Below are 19,870 nucleotides of genomic sequence, written 5' to 3' on the forward strand. Positions count from 1 at the left end.
AGAACAACTTCCTGGCCCAGATACGAAATGGCATGACAGTCCTTGTGTGATATAGGTAAATTCTTACCCTGCAGAAGAGGAGGAGGAGGGTCATACCCAAATTATCTGCTATAAGTGACTCCTGAACCACATACAAATATCATTTAGGAAAACAGTAGCTGACCAAGGACAGAATTTTAGCAACAATTTAGCAGTATCAACAAGCACATGCCAACGCCCTGGCCCTGGTCTTGTTTAGTCTAGTAAGAAGCAACACACAGAGATAAATTATGCTGCTTGGCTAGAGTATAAAATACTTTTGCATAGATTAAAAATAGGATCCGTAACTAATGGCTTTATCTTTTATTTTCAGAGCCATTAGTCATCACTAATGTGAATTGTGCAGGACATTGTGACTAAAGATCAGTAGAGGAGGTACTTCATGTACCCTAGATATAACCTCGCCACTCAGTACTTCCAAAACACTAGAGTCTGTCATTCTACCTAGTTAAACAAAATTTCAAAATAACTGAGAAACTCTTGTCTGTGCTTTACAAATGAACTACTAACAAGTTACAGTGAAAAAGGGATAAAACAGTGTGTTGCCTCCTACAGCTTGTTTTAGTTTCAAAATTCTTCACCGAATTTTAGATAGAGTCATAATCTCCATAACTGGCTTTGCAAAGAAAGGACTGCCTGCAGAGGCACAGACATGTTTCGCTCAGAAGTCCAACCTTAATCAACGAATGAAATGCTGTCTCCAAAAACAAAACAAACCAAAAAAAAAAATCAAATGACAACTCCTACAGTCTTCAGTAGGGCTTTTACTTCATTCTTTCCATCCTGCAAATCATGGGAAATGCACGCAAAAGACTTTGAACTTCTGCAAGAAGCTCATCGCAACTGAGGAGTAAGCAAACTGAAGCACTTACCAAAAACATTCACTATTTCCAAAAGCCTCATGCAGTTCTTTGTATCTAGAAGCTTTTCTAAAGTTTCTTTTATTTGAGGAGAAATAAATGAGTAGAACTTCATCAGTATAATGCTAACATTAAATTATAAATATATATGAAACTCAGTAGTATCAGAGCTATTAGGCATTGATATTGTTGTAGCTGTGACAGGAGTCCTGTGCTCCACTACACACTGACTCACTTTTTACTCCCTGGCTCCTTTGTGCTTCTGCTTCATCCAGGCTGCTTGCTAAAGACTTGCTGTTACTACACGCATGATTTCACCACTCCAGCAGTGAGGACAAAGACTTTGAGGAAGGTTGTCACTCCCTCACTCCTCCTCCTGCTATCCACCCATTCACCAATCAAGTGCCAAGGTAGCAGAGCTGCCAGGCACATAGAGGCACATGAAACCTACAGATCTCAGTAAAAGACTTGATAATCGCTAAGTTGTACTGGGAACGGAGGATCCTGCATGGCAGAGATCTCAGAACAGCTGAGGCTGGAAGGGGCCTTTGGAGCCAAGGCCCCTGCTCCAAGCAGGTTGCTCAGGACCTCATGCAGTCAGGTTCTGAGCACTGCCAAGGGTGAACAGGACAGAAGACGCGCAGAAGTGCCAGTGTGACCTCACTGTACCTTCGGACACAGATAACAAGACAAATTTTCCACAGAGAGAGGTTTTTGCCTCACCACCGCTGCTTGAGATGGTCAGCTAAGAGACAGAGAACTATGATCTTCTGAAAATCCTCTGTCCAAAGATTTAACAGCACCATGAATACAGCAGAAGACTCAAATATTATTTCTCATTACTGGAAATGTTTTGGTTTGTGTGCTGTCCAGCTAAGTACTGGAAACAGTTCAAGACCATAACTGTCTATTCTGAGATGGTAATAGCTGCTGACAGAGCAGTGATGGCCCCTCAAGCAGGAATGGAAGTTTTAGGGATTTTCATAGAGACCACTACGTTATGCCAACTGTATGAAGTGTTTGCAATCACAGAATAATCATAGCATCATTTAAGTTGGGAAAGACCTTTAAGATCATCAAGTCCAACCATTAACCTGACACTGCCAAGCCCACTAAGCTCCACATCTACACATCTTTTAAACACCTCCAGGGATGGTGACTCAACCACTTCCCTGAGCAGCCTGTTCCAATGATTGATAACCCTTTTGGTGGGGAAATTTTTCCAAATATCCAATTTAAACCTCCCCTGGTGCAACTTGAGGCCATTTCCTCTTGTCCTATCACGTTACTTGGGAGAAGAGACCAACACCCACCTGGCTACAACCTCCTTTCAGGTAGTTGTAGAGAACAATCAGATCTCCCCTCAGCCTCCTTTTCTCCAGGCTAAACAACCCCAGGTCCCTCAGCTGCTCCTCATAAGACTTATTCTCTAGACCCTTCACCAGTTTCGTTGCCCTTCTTTGGACACATTCCAGCACCTCAATGTCTTTCCTGTAGTGAGGGGCCCAAAACCGAACACAGAACTTGAGGTGCGGCCTCACCAGTGCCAAGTACAAGGGGATGATCACTGCCCTGGCCCTGCTGGCCACACTATTTCTGATACAAGCCAGGATGCTGTTGGCCCCCTTGGCCACCTGGGCACGCTGCTGGCTCATATTCAGCCACCTGTCAACCAACATCCCCAGGTCCTTTTCCACCAGACAGCTTTTCAGCCACTCTTCCCCAGCCTGTAGCATTGCCTGGGGTCGTTGTGACCCAAAGGCAGGATGCAGCACTGAGCCTTGTTGAACCTCATACAGTTGGCCTTGGCCCATCGTTCCAGCCTGTCCAGATCCCTCTGCAGAGCCTTCCTGCCCTCCAGCAGATCAGCACTCCTGCACAACTTGGTGTCACCTGCAAACTTACTGAGGGTGAACTCAATCCCCTCATCCAGATCATTGATAAAGATATTAATGGGAACTGGCCCCAGCACTGAGCCCTGGGGAACATCGCTCGTGACCGGCTGCCAACTGGATTTAACTCCATTCACCACAACTCTTTGGGTTTGGCCATCCAGCCATTTTTTTTACCCGGCCAAGAGTATGCTCGTCCAAGCCACGAGCAGCCAGTTTCTTCAGGAGAATGCTGTGGAAAATGGTGTCAAAGGCTTTACTAAAGTCCAGGTAGACAACCTCCACAGCCTTTCCCTCATCCACTAAATGACGTTATGTGTATCTGGAGTACCTTGCTAACTATAGCATTAGAAGACACAGACTAAAAAATTCAATAGGGCTTCATTCTCTTCCCGTTTGGAGGTGAGAACAGTCTACAGCTTATATCAGACTAACAATTATCTGAAAGGATACATTATTTTTTGGCTTATAATATAATCAGAGCTAAATATTTACTTCATACTATAATTAGAAGAAATTACTTTTATTGACATAGAGTCCCATCTGACAAAGTTCTTGATTTTCAAAAAAGCATTTGAGCTAAATTAGGAAAAAGCCTTTTTACAGTCAGTTACCCCGAAACTGCAGAACTCACTGCTAAAGCTCATTGCTCACAGATGCTTTTTATAAACATCTGTCATATCTTTCTTGCAACAACAGTAAATGACAGCACTGCACAGTATTATTACTTCTGCATTGAGTGTATTCTTCTCTGATTTCTTGGCAGGATAAATATTTCCTGTTTATTTCTTGTTTTTCTTGGCAAGATAAAGCAAACATCTGAAAAAGCATTGTTTTGTTTCTTTGACTTAAGACTTCTAATAACTCCTATCTATACCCACTTTAATCTATAGCACACTGAAACTGGTTAACCCACTCAGGACACACTGCTAGTAATTCTCTGAAACCAGTAGTAAAGAGAAATAGATCAGAATTCTATCAATTGTCTTTTTGGGTTACCTGGGAAACTAACCAGTAGAAGCGAAGAGGTGACAGGAGTACGTCAAAAACTAAAATCGGGGGGAAAATAGGTCAGTTACTCAGATACCTCTTAATATCAGGGACAAAACCATAAAAATGGCAGATTACTGGAGACTTCCTTCTAAATCCCAATTTTGTATCATATAAAAGGCTTGTTGCAGCAGCAAAGATAAATGTTCCTTTTCAACAGTCAAAGATTTAAGAAACTTTTTTTTCTGAGAAAAAGGAATTAAGTCTGTCAGACCTCTCAGACAGTTAGGTCAAAATCATATAAAAAAGGACCACTTATGATGTGGAAGGGAGTAGTACATTTCGGAGATGTTTTTTCAGTATATGGGTTCTATAGCCCAGTTACCATTAAGAACACTCACGTGCTACTGGGCCATTTCTTTTATTTGTTTTGAACGCTAGCATTTAAATACATTCATTTCATATAATCAAAGATGTATTTATTTTTTTGGCCATGGTAACTTCCAGCAGTTGTTCTTCAGAAGACTGTGTGGTAAGTTTCACAAATGCCCTTGACAAGAGGCACTCAAAGCCAGACTGAATGAGGAACTGCTGACTTCCATGAATAGAGGGTTACTCTCCTGTACTGACAAAGTCATAGTGAAAGCTGCTCCATCTGTAATGTAGCATTCTCTTCAGGCATTGCTGGGTTTTTTTTGTTGTTATGTGGTTATTCAGTATATTTACTGAGAAAAACCTACACATCATACAAGTATTTATGTCTGTTTACCTAAGCAAATTCACTTTTTGGACTCACCTGTGACTTGTAATGACCAGGGGCGGCACTTTGTTTGACCATGTCCTTGTTATGAGTATAGAAGTTCTCTTCTCTGAAGTATGCAGCATTGCCATGCAAGCAGAAATTTAGCTTCTTAAGGACAGGCTTAACCTATTTAAAAGAAATTACAAAAAATAAAAAAGACAATAATTACCAGGTCTGTCAAAGTTATACCTATTATGCATGAAACTCATTTTTAGCTACCCCTCATTGCTCCTCCCACCACCTTTCCACGTCACACCACCCACAGCTCCTCCAGTACCACCTACATCTTACACATTTGCAGAACAATGACAATATTGCTTTATTGCTGTGAGATCCCACATGACAGAACAGCTCAGCAGACAGGAGAGCTGCTGACCACAGGTCACATGCAGTCCCAGAATGGGTAAGCCAGCTGCGCCATGCTGCATCTAGGATCATGCAGATCATATATGCCTACCAAGACTCCTCTATTCAGCTTCATCCTGTCACGCAGACAGATACACCACACAGGTCCACATCTACCACACCAGTACGTAAGCTCACCCCATGATCCTGCTCAATGGCACACATCTGCCACAGAACTGAACATCCATCCCCATCACATGCTAGGTCAAACAATCCTCAAGTACCTGGGACCGCACCCATTGAAGGGCTCCACTCCATCTTCAGACCTCCAGCTCCTGCCACACAGTGCTATACAAAACCAGGTGTGATAAACACGTTTCCAACAGCGCTCAAAATGTAACATGACAATTCGAAAATCCTTTCCTATGCTCTCTGCACACCCATTTAAACCCATTACAGCATAACCTCTTATATTTCCCTTATTGAAAAGCAGATTATCAACTTGCAACTGCCTACTGACATGCCTGCAGGTTGCACAGGTGCCACTTCTCCAACTTCAGCCATTTGCATTACATGACACAGCAAAAGTCTGTGCATTACACAAATATAAGGCTTCATCCTCGCTGACACAAAGCTTTAACTGGTGGAAGCAATGAATGGGGGAAGGGCTGTTTTTATGATTCAGATAAATCAGGATAAAGTGTGCCACAGTCATATTATGATACATTCTTAAAACTTAACAAAGCACCTGCTCTTCTCCTAAAGTAGTAAGATGATGTCAGACTACACCCGTATCCAACTATGGCTAATGTCCATGTAGATATCTTGATGTTTCTGGGAAGCAATGAGCTTGCTGCCTGTGCGCTGGATGGTCTTCAGTGCACGTACGATACATTGGCTGTACTGCAAGGTAAGGGCTGCAGCAATACAACCCTACAGAAAGCTTTGTGGCCCACACAGACGGGAAGATTAGGCTCCTTGTATTTAAGCTAAGATAGTGGGCTCTGCAACGAAATGACTCAAGTGCACACAACTGCTCCTAGGTGCTAATTTTATTACTAGTCATCCCTTCTGAAAGGAAACTGTGTAATATCTTTATACCACCCATGATGATCTGTTCAGTCAATGTGTGTCTAAGCCTCTAACCTTTACTGATCTTTTAACTACTTGTGATTTATTAGCTGTTTTTCTGTCAAAGCAGACTTAATGATACACATTAATGATTTGGCTAATCACTACTTCTGTGACACAGTGTAACTATCTGCACCTTTAAAAGTGGGTTTCACAAAGCATTGTTTGATACCTGAAAGCCCAAATAATCCATTTGTTTCTCAAAACAGGAACTACTTCAAATCAGGGGAAACTTTCACAGCATTGCAGGCGCTGCGTTAGGCTTCACAACCTATGTAAGAGTACGACCAAAGCTTAAAATTTACACAGCTGTTAAAAAAAAAGGTAAGAGTACTACCTCTGTGCTCCAGCCAATACACACTCTTTCAGAAAAAAATGGATTTTCAATGGTAACTTTCTATGGCTGTCATTTAGCTTTTAGGGGCTGACAAAACCACATGCTTATTGCACTACTGGTAAATAATTCATTTGTAGAAAGGCCTTTTGGGATGTCTTCAGGAGATGAGGGTGCTACATTAGAGCTTTAGAAGCTGCCAATGCTTTAGTTAAAGAAGCACTGCCAGCTTGCATTGCGTTAAATTGACAAATAAAAAAAGAAAAGGTTTTCATTGAGTACTTTAATATCATGCCCTGAATTTGTAAATAGTTTTATTTTCTCCTGACATTGTTCAAAAAGAACGTTAAGCAAAAAGACAAATGACCACAGCACAACACCAGAAGGAAACAAGTTGTTCCATCAGCAGGGAAGACCGATGACTGGCTTCCTACACTTTCACGCCCTGTCCCAATCTCACTGTAATAGCAGCAGTTTCCCTACCGCATCCTCTCAGTCTCCTCAGTCCCTCCCTACTCATCCGAATGGCAACCAGCTAAGAGCCCACTGTAACGTGATGGGATAAGCAGGCCACACTGAATGCTTAAAATCATGCGGAAGCCTTTCTCTCCATGAGGACACTAATCTGTATCTCTCCTCTGTGAGGCTGTCAACTTCTATGGCATTTACAGAAATTCATTATTGTAGAGACATCCATCCACCTCTCCCCCAGTTTCACTGAATTTGATGGATGGTTCAAAGCTTATCCAAGGAATGACAGACTCCTCAACAACATGACCATTCTATATCCCGAAAAAAACAATCCCCCTGCTCTTTCTTAGGAGTGTAACGTCCATTCGTCTTCCCATCAATGCTTCTTAAAGTTAATGCTAGAAACTTGAAATGAACCTTGCAAACAGTGAGCCCTCTCAGCAAGTGTATAGCCACTCTACTAATTTTATGCCTTCTGCCTCCATATATCCTGTCCCTTGGTGAAGACAGGGACAATGTTTTCCCTGTATACATATGTATGTACACGCACACACTTTCCACAGTCGTTTTGCACTGATCAAACAGAAGCCATAGTAAAAATGAAACTTTACTTTGAATTATTCCTCACTGATTAATGTGAATTTTGCTAATGCGAATGCCTGCTTTTCAGAATAATACAAATAGTAGTATCTTCTAGACAGATGCAGTATGCACATGCACACACACTGATGCCATCGTGGAAGAGTATCCAAGTTACAGGCTTTGCAGTTCTGTATGCTACGGTACATCTAATCCTCCAGAACAAAAAGACGACTTAAAACATTACCTTAATATTGTAGGGAGATCATGAGGAAAGCCTAAAAACTTCCACCTACACTACCTAAGAGTCTACAAGTTCCAGAATCAGGTTACATGGGAAAACTGCTGTTAAGTCTAAAGACCCACACTTCTCTAATCACACCTGTTTTGAACTTCTTTTATATTTAGGCCTATCTGCTGTAGAAAGCTATATGGCAGAAAGTTTGTTGGGGGAAGCGATTCCAGTCTGCTTCTCAATTCCGCCTTTATGAAGCATTATCCTTGAAACAGTATGCCAGTACTTCTGTGAGCTTCTTCAGCTAAAAAACAAACAAAACCCCACCCTAAACACACAGCACATTTCTGCAATATTTATATTAAAACTCAGAATGTCAATGACAAGAAATTAAGCATAATAAGCACACAATACAGATTTATTCACTGGGAACTGTGGCTACATATGTGCAATTATCATAACTTCAGCCTTCCTAAAGTCAGTAATTTCAGAAATTCAAATTTGTAAACTCCCCATTTACTGCAATTCTTGCTTTATTAATTTGAAAAAAAAAAGTTGGGAACAATTTGCCAGCAGGTAGCTTAGAAACAAAGCTCTGGTCTGCAATTTATTTAAACTATTAAAAAAAAAAGTTACTGATATTGTTCTTAATGATAGATTTTTATAGATCTAGAAACTCTAACTGTGGTCTAAAGCCACAAGTATTTTGAACACTGGAATCCTATTACTTCCAAGTACTTTTCCATGCAAAAATGACTGAAGCCTCCTGCCCTTACTCTGGAGTTTCAGAGGATGTTTTTTAGTTTATAAAAGCTATTAAGACCCTAATCCCTAATTTAAAAAGTAAAATCACCCCTCATGAAATACTGACATGAAGTTGCCAGTTTTAAAAACAGTGAACACAACTCAGCTGCAACATGTCATTATCCAAAAGATCAAATTTGGGACTGGTAAGGGAAAGTTTTACAAAGGTGGCAAAAGACAGCTACTTTAATGCATCTACCACTAAGCTGCCTATGACGCTCAAAATATCTAGTCAGCAAATACACATTTAAGTATTTGAACAACATAATTCAAGTGCACTGCAGGCTCCACGGAAATATAAGGGAACTTAATGTCAACTACCTCTATATATTCACATTCACTTAGGATTCTTACCATGTGCCACACTCCAGTATCTCCTGGTAGACCAGGAAAACAAAAAGGACTATTAAACAAACAGGTACGGAGTTTAACTGAACTTCTGCTCACTTTAGAGTCAACTAATCTGAAGCAGCTTAAGTGCACGATTTGTAGATTATGTCCTTTGAAATACACGTTGCTGTAAAACAGGAATATTGGTATTAATATATTCTCAATATAAACCTTTTTTGTTTAGTAATGTAAAATGCCAACTGAAGTTACAAAACATTTTTCCAGATTTGTTCTGACAGATGGACTATCTAGTACAATTTAAACTCCACTAAATCAAATCCTCTTTCCAAATATATTTTATTTTTAAACAAACAGAAAGATGCTGAAATTATCAATTACTGAATGTGTAAAAACAAACTCTTTTAAGGTACAAACTGGCACAGGTGGCCAAATAAATAGAATTTTTTAAATCAGCTGCACAAGGATCCATATACACTCTATACCATTATATAGAGACTTCTATCTTAATTTCATTAGACTACAAAGATTAGACACAAAGCTACTTTTCCCACTTGACCAGCTCCTCACTCTGTGAAATTTAAGTACTAAGTAGATGTCTTGAAAATTGCAGACTTGAGCAAACACTGTCACAGTGCCATTTAACTTATCTAAACTGTTTCTAAACAGAAGTGAAACGGGATCTATTACCTGCTTGAGAAGTTACTACATTTCTCAGAGAAAGGATGGCAGCAAGTATCCCCAAGTTTCCCATCCACTTTGTAAATCTCTCCTCATCATCCCTATTAGAAGGCGCTGGTGGTCAACACTAAGAGACATTTGTGTTTGGAGAATTATGTTTTTGTCAGCCGCTCACAATATGTGATCACTTGAAAAGCTGGGCACTGTCAGGCAAATAAATCATTAAGCTTACTTTAAAACACAGCATTAGAGCAATCTAAGCATACATTACACTGCAGAAATCGCTTTGCCAGAGTGTTTTCCAGCTTCCTAAAATATCGGTATTACTCCAGACACCTAGCATCACTCCTGAACAACAAAACCTACATAAACCTCATCCCGTTGTGAGAATCAGCTTCCACCGAGATAAACCCACACAGATGTTACCACCAGCCATTCCCCGCCTGCATTCCTCCCACCGACACAGGCCACTGGGGAAGCAAAGGCAGCACAGACACTCAAACCTACCGGTTGTACACACTAGAGGACTGCAGCAGCAGCTGATCCCCGTGCTTTCAAGTCCAGCGGCACAGCCCACACAGTGCTGAACCAGCGCTGATGCCGTGCACCTCGTTTACCTGCCCTAACATCGCTGCCATGGGACGCACGCTATACACCTCCGTTACTATACGCACACGGAAACTGTTGCCAGGCTATGGACAGCGTCTCTCCTCCACCCCTGGAAGCTGCAGGACAAAAACAGCAGAAAGCAGCACACAGATTTTGGGCTGTGGGCAAGGAAACGGCCCCTCAAGACAAACTAGCGCTGCTGGCATTAAGCAATTACTCCACACATCTATTCCTAGACAGAGGAGTCTCTAAGCTGCACCAACACTATGAGAAACAGTACAAATTGCTTGCCCTTACGTGTCACCTCATGTTTTCTTCAGATACACACCCTTTCAAATAGCTCTGCGGCAACTGAAATCCTCCCCTGGTAAGCAAAGATTTCACACTGCCAAAGGCCCTGCTACAGAAGTGAAAGAAACACCAAGCTTACATTTTTGGTCGTCTTGCTTTACAACCAGTCTCAGCCATGTAATGTCTGATGTCACTGGAGTACCAGTATGTGGAAGTACTATGGGAATTGTAGTCTTTCCACTATTGTGCACTAGCTACAAGGTACGGGATCCAGGACTGCAACCGTCAGCCTTAGGAACTGTCTCCTTCACGCAGAGGCTTACGGGGACAGTCTGAGAAACACAGCTGAAATGCTTTATTTAGCCAGAAAATGCTTCTCAGATGGGAAAGAAGAAAAGAGTGTGGGAAGTTTTGAAATGCACCTTCTCCTGCTTCCCACACAAGAAGTAATTTCTAGGCAATTATTCTCAGGTGATCACATACTTCCAAAACCTCCAATCAAAGTTATAATCAGGAAGCACAACCTGGCAAGGAAGTTTTAATCACTATAATATACAATTTATGTATAACAACATCATATTTAACAGTACAAGAGTCCTTATGACAAGTTCATTGTCTCTTGTACCTCTGAGGTTTTGGTATATGCACATGAAAAAATAATTCACTGAAATGAATGGTTTTTGTCTGGTGATGATGCACCTGCCCCTTTGCTCCTACCTCCCTCCAGAAAGGTAACATTTGTCTCACCCCAGCTAAGTAACTATGGAAGACCTGCAGTGTGAGCAAGTCAAGCCCTATGCTTCCTGTAACAAGAATTAAAAATAAAGGTTATTTTAGTGAAAGGCTCTCTTTCATGCTAGAATGCTGTACCTTACTTACTTTCTCTCTACTTTCAGTCAAATATCTCATTACATATTATCACCTTTTACACATCTTTCCTTAATAGTCATTGTTTTCCCACAAATCTTTGCCTTAACTCAGACAGATGAACTCTGATCTTTCCCTCACATCACCATATTTTTAATGATACAGAAATTAAGAAATATAATTTAAGCAAATTAAGAAATCCAGAGACAGTGGAACGGAGCCATTTTCATCTTTTTGAAGAAAACAAGTAAAAAATCAAGTATAATATAATATAGTTCAGTGGCTGCAAAGTGTAGTCCATCATCAGCCAATTATTATTATAAAGTCTCAAAAAAAGAGAAAGAGTGCTAACAAGTTTCACCTAAATTGTTCCAAAAGAGCTCTAGATTTCCTTCAGCATACACTTAAGTTAGCTGAGTTAAATCTAAAAATACATGTTATTAACCCTGAACAACAAGACTGCCCCAAAATCATCTTACAGAATATGAGAAAACTACGACAGCTAGAAGCGTTGCAGTGGAAATCAGAAAAACATTCGGTCTTAAGTTCTTCAATGACGTAATGCAGGCACATTACAGACAAAAGATCATAAAAGGAAGGGGGGAAAAACTCAACAACTTTCTCCAAAGTTTTCTTCTGTTCCCAAGGCATTTTCACTAAGATCTAGTAACATTATCTCGTTCTGCAAAGTCCTTCCCTCATGGCTGTCGCTGTAGCACTTACCACTGAAAGCACTGCTAAAATACGCTACAGTGCCATACAGCACATCACCTTACCCAAATATTATTTAAGTGTATTCCATATAGCTTTTCTGAGACAGCAGTAAATAGGAAATGAGGTCACCCCTCTCTAAAACCCTCAGCCCTTGTTTACATTATTGCTACTCTCCCTCTGGTTTCTCTCCACAAAGCTCTAACAGCATTCAGAGACTGCAACTGTTCTCCTCCAGCTTCTCCAGCTGTCTGATGTAAGCACAATTTGAGAATGACAACATGCATAAACATAGCACAGGGAGCTTTTATACCCATTTTCCACATTCAGGTTTTTGGAATAGCATATTTGCACCAGTGCTGCTGACAGCACACACTGAATTCAAGTGTTTCAAGAAAAAAAGATAAAAAAATCTCAAGCCATGCTCTGGATTAAACAAAACAGAGAAAGCCCACGTTTCGAGTGTTACGACAGCACAGTGCTGAAGTACATGCAATAATTTTAGTGATATGAGTAGACCCCAATAGCTTCGAATGAAGTCCGACAGCAGAATTTCACACTCATTTGGCCTGAGCAAGACAGAGGGAAAGAGGAAATCCAGACACAAATACACAAAAACAGTTTAAGCATAAATTATTTCTGCTAGCTTGAGGACAGCGTGTCACGGAAAAACAAAACAGCCTTTTCTGAAGGGCTAACAGTCTACGTAAAAGCAGAATACCACACAGGCAAATGGTTGAGAGAACAGTTTGAAGTCAAAAGGCAGCATATCTCTTTGCTATCATCCAGCAGGAACTGGTCACAACAATATTCTTATAACGTAGCTAGAAGTAGTAGTAGCTACACCCTCCTCCCAAAGTAACATGTCAAATGACCCCAGTGCATGTAAACAGAGCGTGGCTTCGGCAGCAACGGCTGCAAACAAGGGGACGAAAGCTGCCAAATTCCCCTGTGCTGAAAACACCAGAGAAAACTTTCCTGCGGGAAAGGCAGGACTACCACAGGCTGTGAAGAACACATCGTATTTGCAAGTCTCATCTGTGCAGTATTCTGATACTCCCTGAAGATTTCAAAGCTTTCAGCAATGCATAAATAGCACGTAAACACACTCAAAATATTAATAAAGCCAGAAATACCTGTAAAGACTCTAACTAACTTCAAGTCACTCAGTGTGAAGACGTGCATACAAAACCTCCTAACATCAGCCTGGCCAAAGGAGTGTTAATTCATTCAATGATGTATTTTAAATAGCAGATTGCAGTGATTTTAATAACTCAGTAGAACATCTGTTTATACAGTAGCATACTTGATACAGTATTAGCAGTCATTCTTCTGGACCCATCACTACACCAGAAGAACTTTTGTGGCCTTTTAGTATGGCAAGAAATGTAAAAAACCATAAAAATGAAATCAGACATTGCTTCCAGAACAAAAACAAAACAAAAATTAGCAGGGGGAAAAAAAAAAGGGGGGGGGGAGAAAAAACAACATTTTTTTCCTAAAACCAAACATCTCAATGTATTCCTCTCCATAGCCTCAGAAAGCAACTGCTGTCTTACTCTATCGGGATTTCAGGCTATAACGCTTACTTCACCGCTCTTCTGCTATCTCTCCGCGCAGAAACATCACTCATTTTTGGTGTGCCAACACCGCTGACGGCTCTTTTAACTTCCGAGCGCACGCAGACCTCTGACAGACTGCACAGACTGGCAAGTGGAAGACAGCCTTGTACTTTCGCAGATACGTCCTTTATTTACACGGTTCTGCTCTACCAGCAGCCCACAGGGGTTCCCCTCCCTCCCAGGGAGCCCCAACAAGACCCACTGCAGCTCCGCCGCCGCTCCTCCCAGGGCAGAGGCCTGTTCCTCCCCTCACGACCTCCCCCCACACACCGCTCACCCCCGTCCTAGCAGCGGGGCGGCAGCGCTGACGCCTCACCTCTGCCCGGGAAGCCCCGTCAGGCCGAAGGGCCGGAGGCTGGGCGCTATCCGCCACCATTTTATCCTCCCTCACGCCGTGAGGGGCCGTTGCAGCCGCCCCAACGGCCGCGCCGCCGGCGCGAGCGAGCAGGAGACGGCGGGAGAAGCGCGAGCGCCCCCCTCCTTCCCGCGCCCAACGCGCGCCAGGCGAAGCGGGAAGGGCGGGGAGCGAGGGCTCAACGCCGGCGGTGGGAGAAACCACTGCGCGGGGGAAAGGGGGGGAAAGGCTGGAGCGGGAGGGGCGAACCATGGCGAAGCGAGAGGGGGGGAACCGCCCTGGCGGGGAGAGCGAGGGGGAACCTGGGCGGCGAGAGCGAACTGAGGCAGCGAGGGGGAACACCCCCAAAACGGGTATCGGGAAGGGGTTGGCCCCTCGGAGAGCGGGGCCCCCATTTTCCAGCTGTGTTTAGTCTGAGACAGGCACCTGAGCAGGTTACCTGGCAGCTCCCCTCAGCCGCCATGTTTGTCCCGTGCTGAGGAAAGCACAAAAACCTGACCGAATCGCACCATAAAAGTGTCTCGTTTCCCTCCCCGCGGCAGTGGAGAGGCTGCGTGGGCCTGGTGCCATGGTTTTTTCCTCAACATTTCTTCCTTCCAGTAGAAATTGGTTATTAAAACTGCCGCTGAGAAGATTTCAGCCCTTTGGCTGGCACGAGGAACAGAGTGGTTATTCACCCCTTTTTGGCAGGCCCTGGGTCAGCGATGGATCCTCGCTCGCAGGCCGTCAGGGGGAATAAAATTAGAAGGTTAGTGTGTGTTGGGGCTGCCCTCTCCAATTTCTGCCATGTCCAGAAGTGACTTAGTACCTCTGAAAAACCAACTTGCGTGTGTATTTTGTGTCTAAGCGCCCACATTTGTAAGCTGCAGCCATTGGTGACAGAAAAGCCTTTCAAATACATTACAAAGACAAAAGAAACGTGTGTGTGCCAGGAAAAGAGACGCTGGGCTTCCTCAAACAGAAGAAGTCTGGTGTTTATGCAGGATACCAGAACAATGTGACTGCTCTGAGGAGGTTATGCACGACGGGTGGCTGAGAGGAAAAGCGGCATCAGCACGGGCAGCACAGTCTCGCCTTTGTCACATTCGGAGGATCCAGAACGGGTGAAGCACTGCTATTGCATTTATTTTTCCAGCAGAAAGATTTTGTTAAAAGTCTCAAACCTGACGAAGGAGTGACAAATAGTGTAAAAAAAAAAAGTATTCTGTTGCATATCTTCACGCAAGGGAAATAAAAGGTAGCATCTCTTCTCTTTCAGACAAGTCACAATTAAATTATTGATGCAATAAACTTTTAATCAGATATTCCACAAACTCATTTTACAGCAAGCATAAAGAGTTTTATCCAATATGAGCACTTTTCACAGATAAATTCCTTTCACAGTAATGGTAACAGCGGAACATTGGCAGAATTCGCTTGGGACGGTTTTTGTCAGAAATATGCATGCAAGAGGTTGGGGTTTTTTTGGTCTACATGGGATGGTGGATGGAGAAGACCTCAGAGATGGCAGCGGGGACGGGTTTTTGTAGGAGGGCTACAGAGCTCTCAGAACAAGCGGTGGTGGTAGAGCACGTGTGGCATTAACCCCTTCTCCAGAGACTGCAGCTTAATGCTGAGGGAACGAGCAGAGGTCTGAGATGGGGACACACTGTCCCTTCACTGGCTTTGTGGAGGGACTGAGGAAACCAAAGGCTTCAGGGAAGCACAGAGGATTTTTCTACAAGATGACAGAGCAGAGATGCCCCTCAAAAAAATAGATCCCTCAACTGTTGTTGGCAACTGGAGGGGACGTGCTTCTAGCGAGAGAATATTCTGCCAAGCACCAGCACACCAATCCAGTCGTCACCCCAGGGTACGCACCAGTGTGCCTTATTTCTGTAAAAATCTCACCTTCCTCTCTGAAACGGTTGTTTGAGCAAAAGAAGCATGCATGACCGAGGGCAGGAGCAGCAGAGAAGCCGGCTGCTGCTGGCTGTGCTCCCTCTGCCGGCACTGCAGCAGGGGACAGGACTGGGATGTTTGTGAACTTTTCCACCAGGAATAATGGCTAATTAAAATCAAGGTCTGATATGTTGAGTACAAGGTATTCCTCTTCCTGAACACGATTAGCAGTTAGTGGTGGGGAAAAAACACCCACCCAATCAGCAAGTTTAAGAAGCTCAATGCAAGGAGTATTTTGCAGTGAACGCTTTATCCTGAGTATGTATCTTATGCAAGGTAAGAGCAGCATGCTCTCCATTAAAAAAAAACACGTTATATTACCACAGAATGGTTATTATGAAAAAAATCATTCAGCGAATACAATGGGGAAGCTCCTGCTCGCACTGCTCGCTTCAGTCTGAGCACACACTGTGCCCTACGCGGAGCACAGTGGTGGACCAAAAATTCAGTCCAACCCAACAGTGTGTGGCACCCCTCAATAAATATGGGGTACCCTTGGGAAAAGGTGCGCTCCCCTGTGTACTCTGTATGGGCCTCTCCACAACGTGTAACACATTATCCTCCTGTCCTCAGCGACCCGCCGCTGGCTTTGGGTTCCTGCTGTTCAGTCCCGGTTTGAAGAATCCTGCAACGCCGCCCCCATCAAACACCCCAAACAACAGCTGAAGGCAGAGTCGCCTTCCCAAACTTAACACACAGAATATATTCTCAATAAGGCAAACGTGAAAGTGGTGGTTCCTCATTTATTTACTAGCAGGTTTTGGCCACCACTCGGGTATACTTGCAGTGAGCTTCACTTTATCACCTGCTATATTTAGGCAGAGTGGTTCATTTATATTAGCTAACCTCAGCAAAGCTATACCAAGATCACCTCCTCCAGCCCGGAACTTCCCGGCTGACTTTCCTGATTCAGTTAAGATCTCAGCACCCTCGGGAATGCTGTCCCTGGGAAGAGGAGCCAAAAACTGGACTGGCAGCAGACGTTTGCGAATGACACCCATGTGGTGGGTCCTGGCTGTCAACTCCTGTCCAATGTAACAGCCTTTGGTAAAGCTGATGCCATTCATGTAGGCCAGGTTTGATTCCAGCGGGAGGGCTACTCCAGGAGGGAGATCCTTCACACCTTCGGGAATTCCTAGGAAAAAAATAAAACCGACAGGTAAAAGTGGTAAGATCTCCAGTATTGAAGATTTCTGGAATGTGCCTCCCCTGTGAGTCATAAACCCAAGAGAACCCATAAGAAGCAATGTAAAATAACGAGCTTCCCAGTGCTCTGGTTTGGGCCTGAGTGAAATCGTTAGCCATAAATGATGTTTACTCTTAAGGGTAAACAGAGAACTGCACTAGAACCTAATTTCATTAAGCTTACAGCACATCACAACCATACTGGTGGAAATTCAAAGCACCTGGAATGATGCACACTCCCATACAAAGGTGTCATCACACACATAATGCCAAAATCTTGCTCACCCACAGCCCACAGGTAAACTTTAATGTCAGTAAGAGTTATTTTCTTCAGAGCTAAAGAACCTAAGTTGGCCAACTGTCTTTGTTAAAGCCCAAATGTCAGTATAAGTAGTTGTTCTTTTTGTGACCAGTAACACAAAAATAGGTTGGTTTTGTTTGTTTTTTTTTTAAGCAGAGCGTTGCACCCAGCTTTCTGGCACAGCAAAGATGAGTGCTGGTGTTTCAGGGAGGTGGCACACCACCACAGTCCAGCCCAGTCTGACCCATTAACGGCTTGCTTTTCCAAACCAGACGGACTCAGGTTTAAGCAGAGGACCATCATCTTTCAGTCTGCCAATTAATTTAATCCGTTATTTGTGTGGACACAGCGAAATCAATGGGAGCTCTGCGCAGGCACAGGGGCTCCCGGCATCGAGTTGCCTCTCAAACCAAATGTCGTCCCCGTGGCCTCTGAGTTAATTGCGAATCCAGTCATACATTTTTAGGAAAGTCAGTTAGGGTGTTTCCTTTTCCTTCCTTAGCAACAAGGAAAACACACAGGCTGTACGTAATCCCAAAATAATAAAAGTTACTCAAACCACTGAAGTTTCCCTCTAAGTAAAATGAATAATCCTGGTTTTCTTTTGCTGTTAGCATTCCTGACCCACCACCCCATAATCTTAGTAACAGGAAATGGTACCCAAATATTGATGCTGCCACCAGACAGAAGCATAACTACTGGATTGCTTTTATCCTCGAAGCAGCAAACAATACCTGCACTTACTAAGAAGGTAAACACATTGAGACATACCAATGTGGCTTTTGCAATTTATTCCTCTGTCTTATATCACTATATGGACTCTGATAATAAGATGAAACTGTGATAATACATAAATAAATAAATTTCCCAAAATCCAGCAACATAGAGTAAAAAACAGGACTCGGCTTTACCTTGCTTATACCTGTGCCTGTGGTAATCCTGAATATTTCCAATCTGACTCCCAGGGATAATCTCCGATAGATTTGCTCCTTTCTTTGTAATCAGTCTCCAGCCCATAACTTCTGTTCTGGGGTCAGGAGTTGAGATCAGAGCCTGGTCTGCACATTTAGCGAGGGAACCGGCAATGTCTCCAGCCCTCTCCCCAGGGACGATGGCCCACAAAGAGAGGTCAAGGCAAGGGCTGATGTTTACTTTCCTCCGGATCTTGTACAGTTTCAGATGTTTTTGTATGGCATCCAGCACGCCGCTGTCACACTCCAGCAGGATGCGCGGCTCTTCTTCTGGATTCTCGTGAAGCCTAAAAAAAGTAACACCTACAAGGTCAGAAAACCAAACCCCCACAGCGGCGGAAGCTTTATCTTGATCCTGGTGTGAATCCAGAGATCTGGGGAATTTCACCAAAGGCTGATGGCGCACACAAGAGCAGCGCTCAGCTCCCTGCAGTGAAATACCTGAACTTTTTCAGCCATCTTTTCCACTCTTTTCTAGCAAACACTGCCCTCACCTCTCACAGGGACAGGAACAGGTCTGGCCTTACAGCCTTCTCTACCACTCACGCTTACCTAATGTGTGATGTTCAGCAGGAGGAGAAGCTTCTTTGTTCAGCTGTGCCTTCCGTTAGTTACCTCAGCATTAACCGGACTCGGCAGTTTGCACGAGCCCAATTTCTCACTGATTGACACCACACCTGCGCTGGGTGGCAGTACGGTGTAATTACTAGATATCATACGGCTGTATAGTGGGTGCCACGATATCATCCACTATAGCACTTGTGAGACGGCAAACCGCTCGTTTGGGATACAGACACTGCGCCTGGGGCCTGCCCTGAGGGCCGCTTTAAAAATATTACGTTCATTACGCTTTCTGCTGGGGTAACTCGCAGAGACTGCAGCTAGTGATGAGAAACATAAAGTAGGCGCTTTTTTCACACGTTAATTTATAAAGATAAACCAGAAATGCCGTAGAGACCGGTGTGTGGCGTGGCCGCTGACAGGAGCGATCTGAGAGCGCGAAGCCCGACAAGGCCGCGCGCCCTCGTTACCACGGCAACAGGACGCCATGCCCCCCCCCCCCCCCCCCCCGCCTGGCAGTGGTCTGGCCCAGCTCCTCCCCGCCCCTCCGTTTGGTCTCACCTGTAGAGGATGACGTCATAGAGACAGCGGCCTTGGACGTTGAGCGCATGCGCGTAGAGCGCGCGCGGCAGAGCCGCGGCGCCGGGGAGGGGCCCGTCCCCCGCTACCAGCCGCGTGACGTCGTTAGTGAGGAGGCCCTGCAGGAGAAGGGCGGCCTCGGCGCCCCGCACGTCCAGCAGCGCCCGGCCCAGCGGGAAGCAGGCGGCGGCCCCGTTCCCCCCGCCCCGCCACAGCCGGCGCAGCCCGGGTAGGGTGGTGGCTGTTGCCGCCGCCGCCGCTCCCGCCCTCACCAACATGGCGGCGGGCAGGGCCGAAGCCTGTCAGAGCAACCCGCCGCCGTTCGCTGCCTCCGCCGCCGCCGCCATCTTGTGTGTGTCCGCGGGC

At 44.2% G+C, this 19,870-nt stretch overlaps 2 protein-coding genes across 9 annotated transcripts in view; both read right to left on the reverse strand.

Moving 5' to 3' along the window:
- Positions 1-14,095, reverse strand: part of LOC129202892 (meiosis-specific coiled-coil domain-containing protein MEIOC-like) — a 36,954-nt gene extending 22,859 nt beyond the window's left edge. For 4 of the 8 annotated variants that reach the window (XM_054816503.1, XM_054816506.1, XM_054816504.1 and 1 more), the window contains exon 1: positions 4,578-4,715. Coding sequence is in view for 1 of the 8 variants with exons in the window: in XM_054816502.1 (XP_054672477.1) it covers positions 4,578-4,672 (95 nt within the window). In the remaining 7 variants the exon portion in view is untranslated. Of the gene's footprint in view, positions 1-3,790; positions 3,806-4,577; positions 4,716-13,927 lie in introns of those variants that run through there. The other 4 variants (XM_054816510.1, XM_054816507.1, XM_054816502.1 and 1 more) reach the window with 3 other exon arrangements.
- A 1,148-nt stretch (positions 14,096-15,243) lies between these two features.
- IBA57 (iron-sulfur cluster assembly factor IBA57) lies at positions 15,244-19,870 on the reverse strand. Its single transcript, XM_054817925.1, has 3 exons — positions 19,487-19,870; positions 18,305-18,651; positions 15,244-17,042 (listed from the first exon to the last, which is right to left on the reverse strand). Exons 1-3 carry the CDS (start codon positions 19,780-19,782, stop codon positions 16,651-16,653), a joined length of 1,035 nt encoding a protein of 344 aa, XP_054673900.1. The 5' UTR covers positions 19,783-19,870; the 3' UTR covers positions 15,244-16,650.

This window comes from Grus americana, chromosome 2, assembly GCF_028858705.1.
Source record: "Grus americana isolate bGruAme1 chromosome 2, bGruAme1.mat, whole genome shotgun sequence".
Lineage (NCBI taxonomy): Eukaryota > Metazoa > Chordata > Aves > Gruiformes > Gruidae > Grus > Grus americana.

Bases quoted from the DNA above. Each gene is read 5' to 3' on its own strand.
- IBA57 (XM_054817925.1), bottom strand. From the start codon at position 19,782: ATGTTGGTGAGGGCGGGAGCGGCGGCGGCGGCAACAGCCACCACCCTA. The intron at 18,652-19,486 runs GTGAGACCAAAC...TACTTTTTTTAG, and splicing joins TATGACGTCATCCTCTACAG to GCTTCACGAGAATCCAGAAG. The intron at 17,043-18,304 runs GTAAAGCCGAGT...TTTTTTTCCTAG, and splicing joins CAGGCACAGGTATAAGCAAG to GAATTCCCGAAGGTGTGAAG.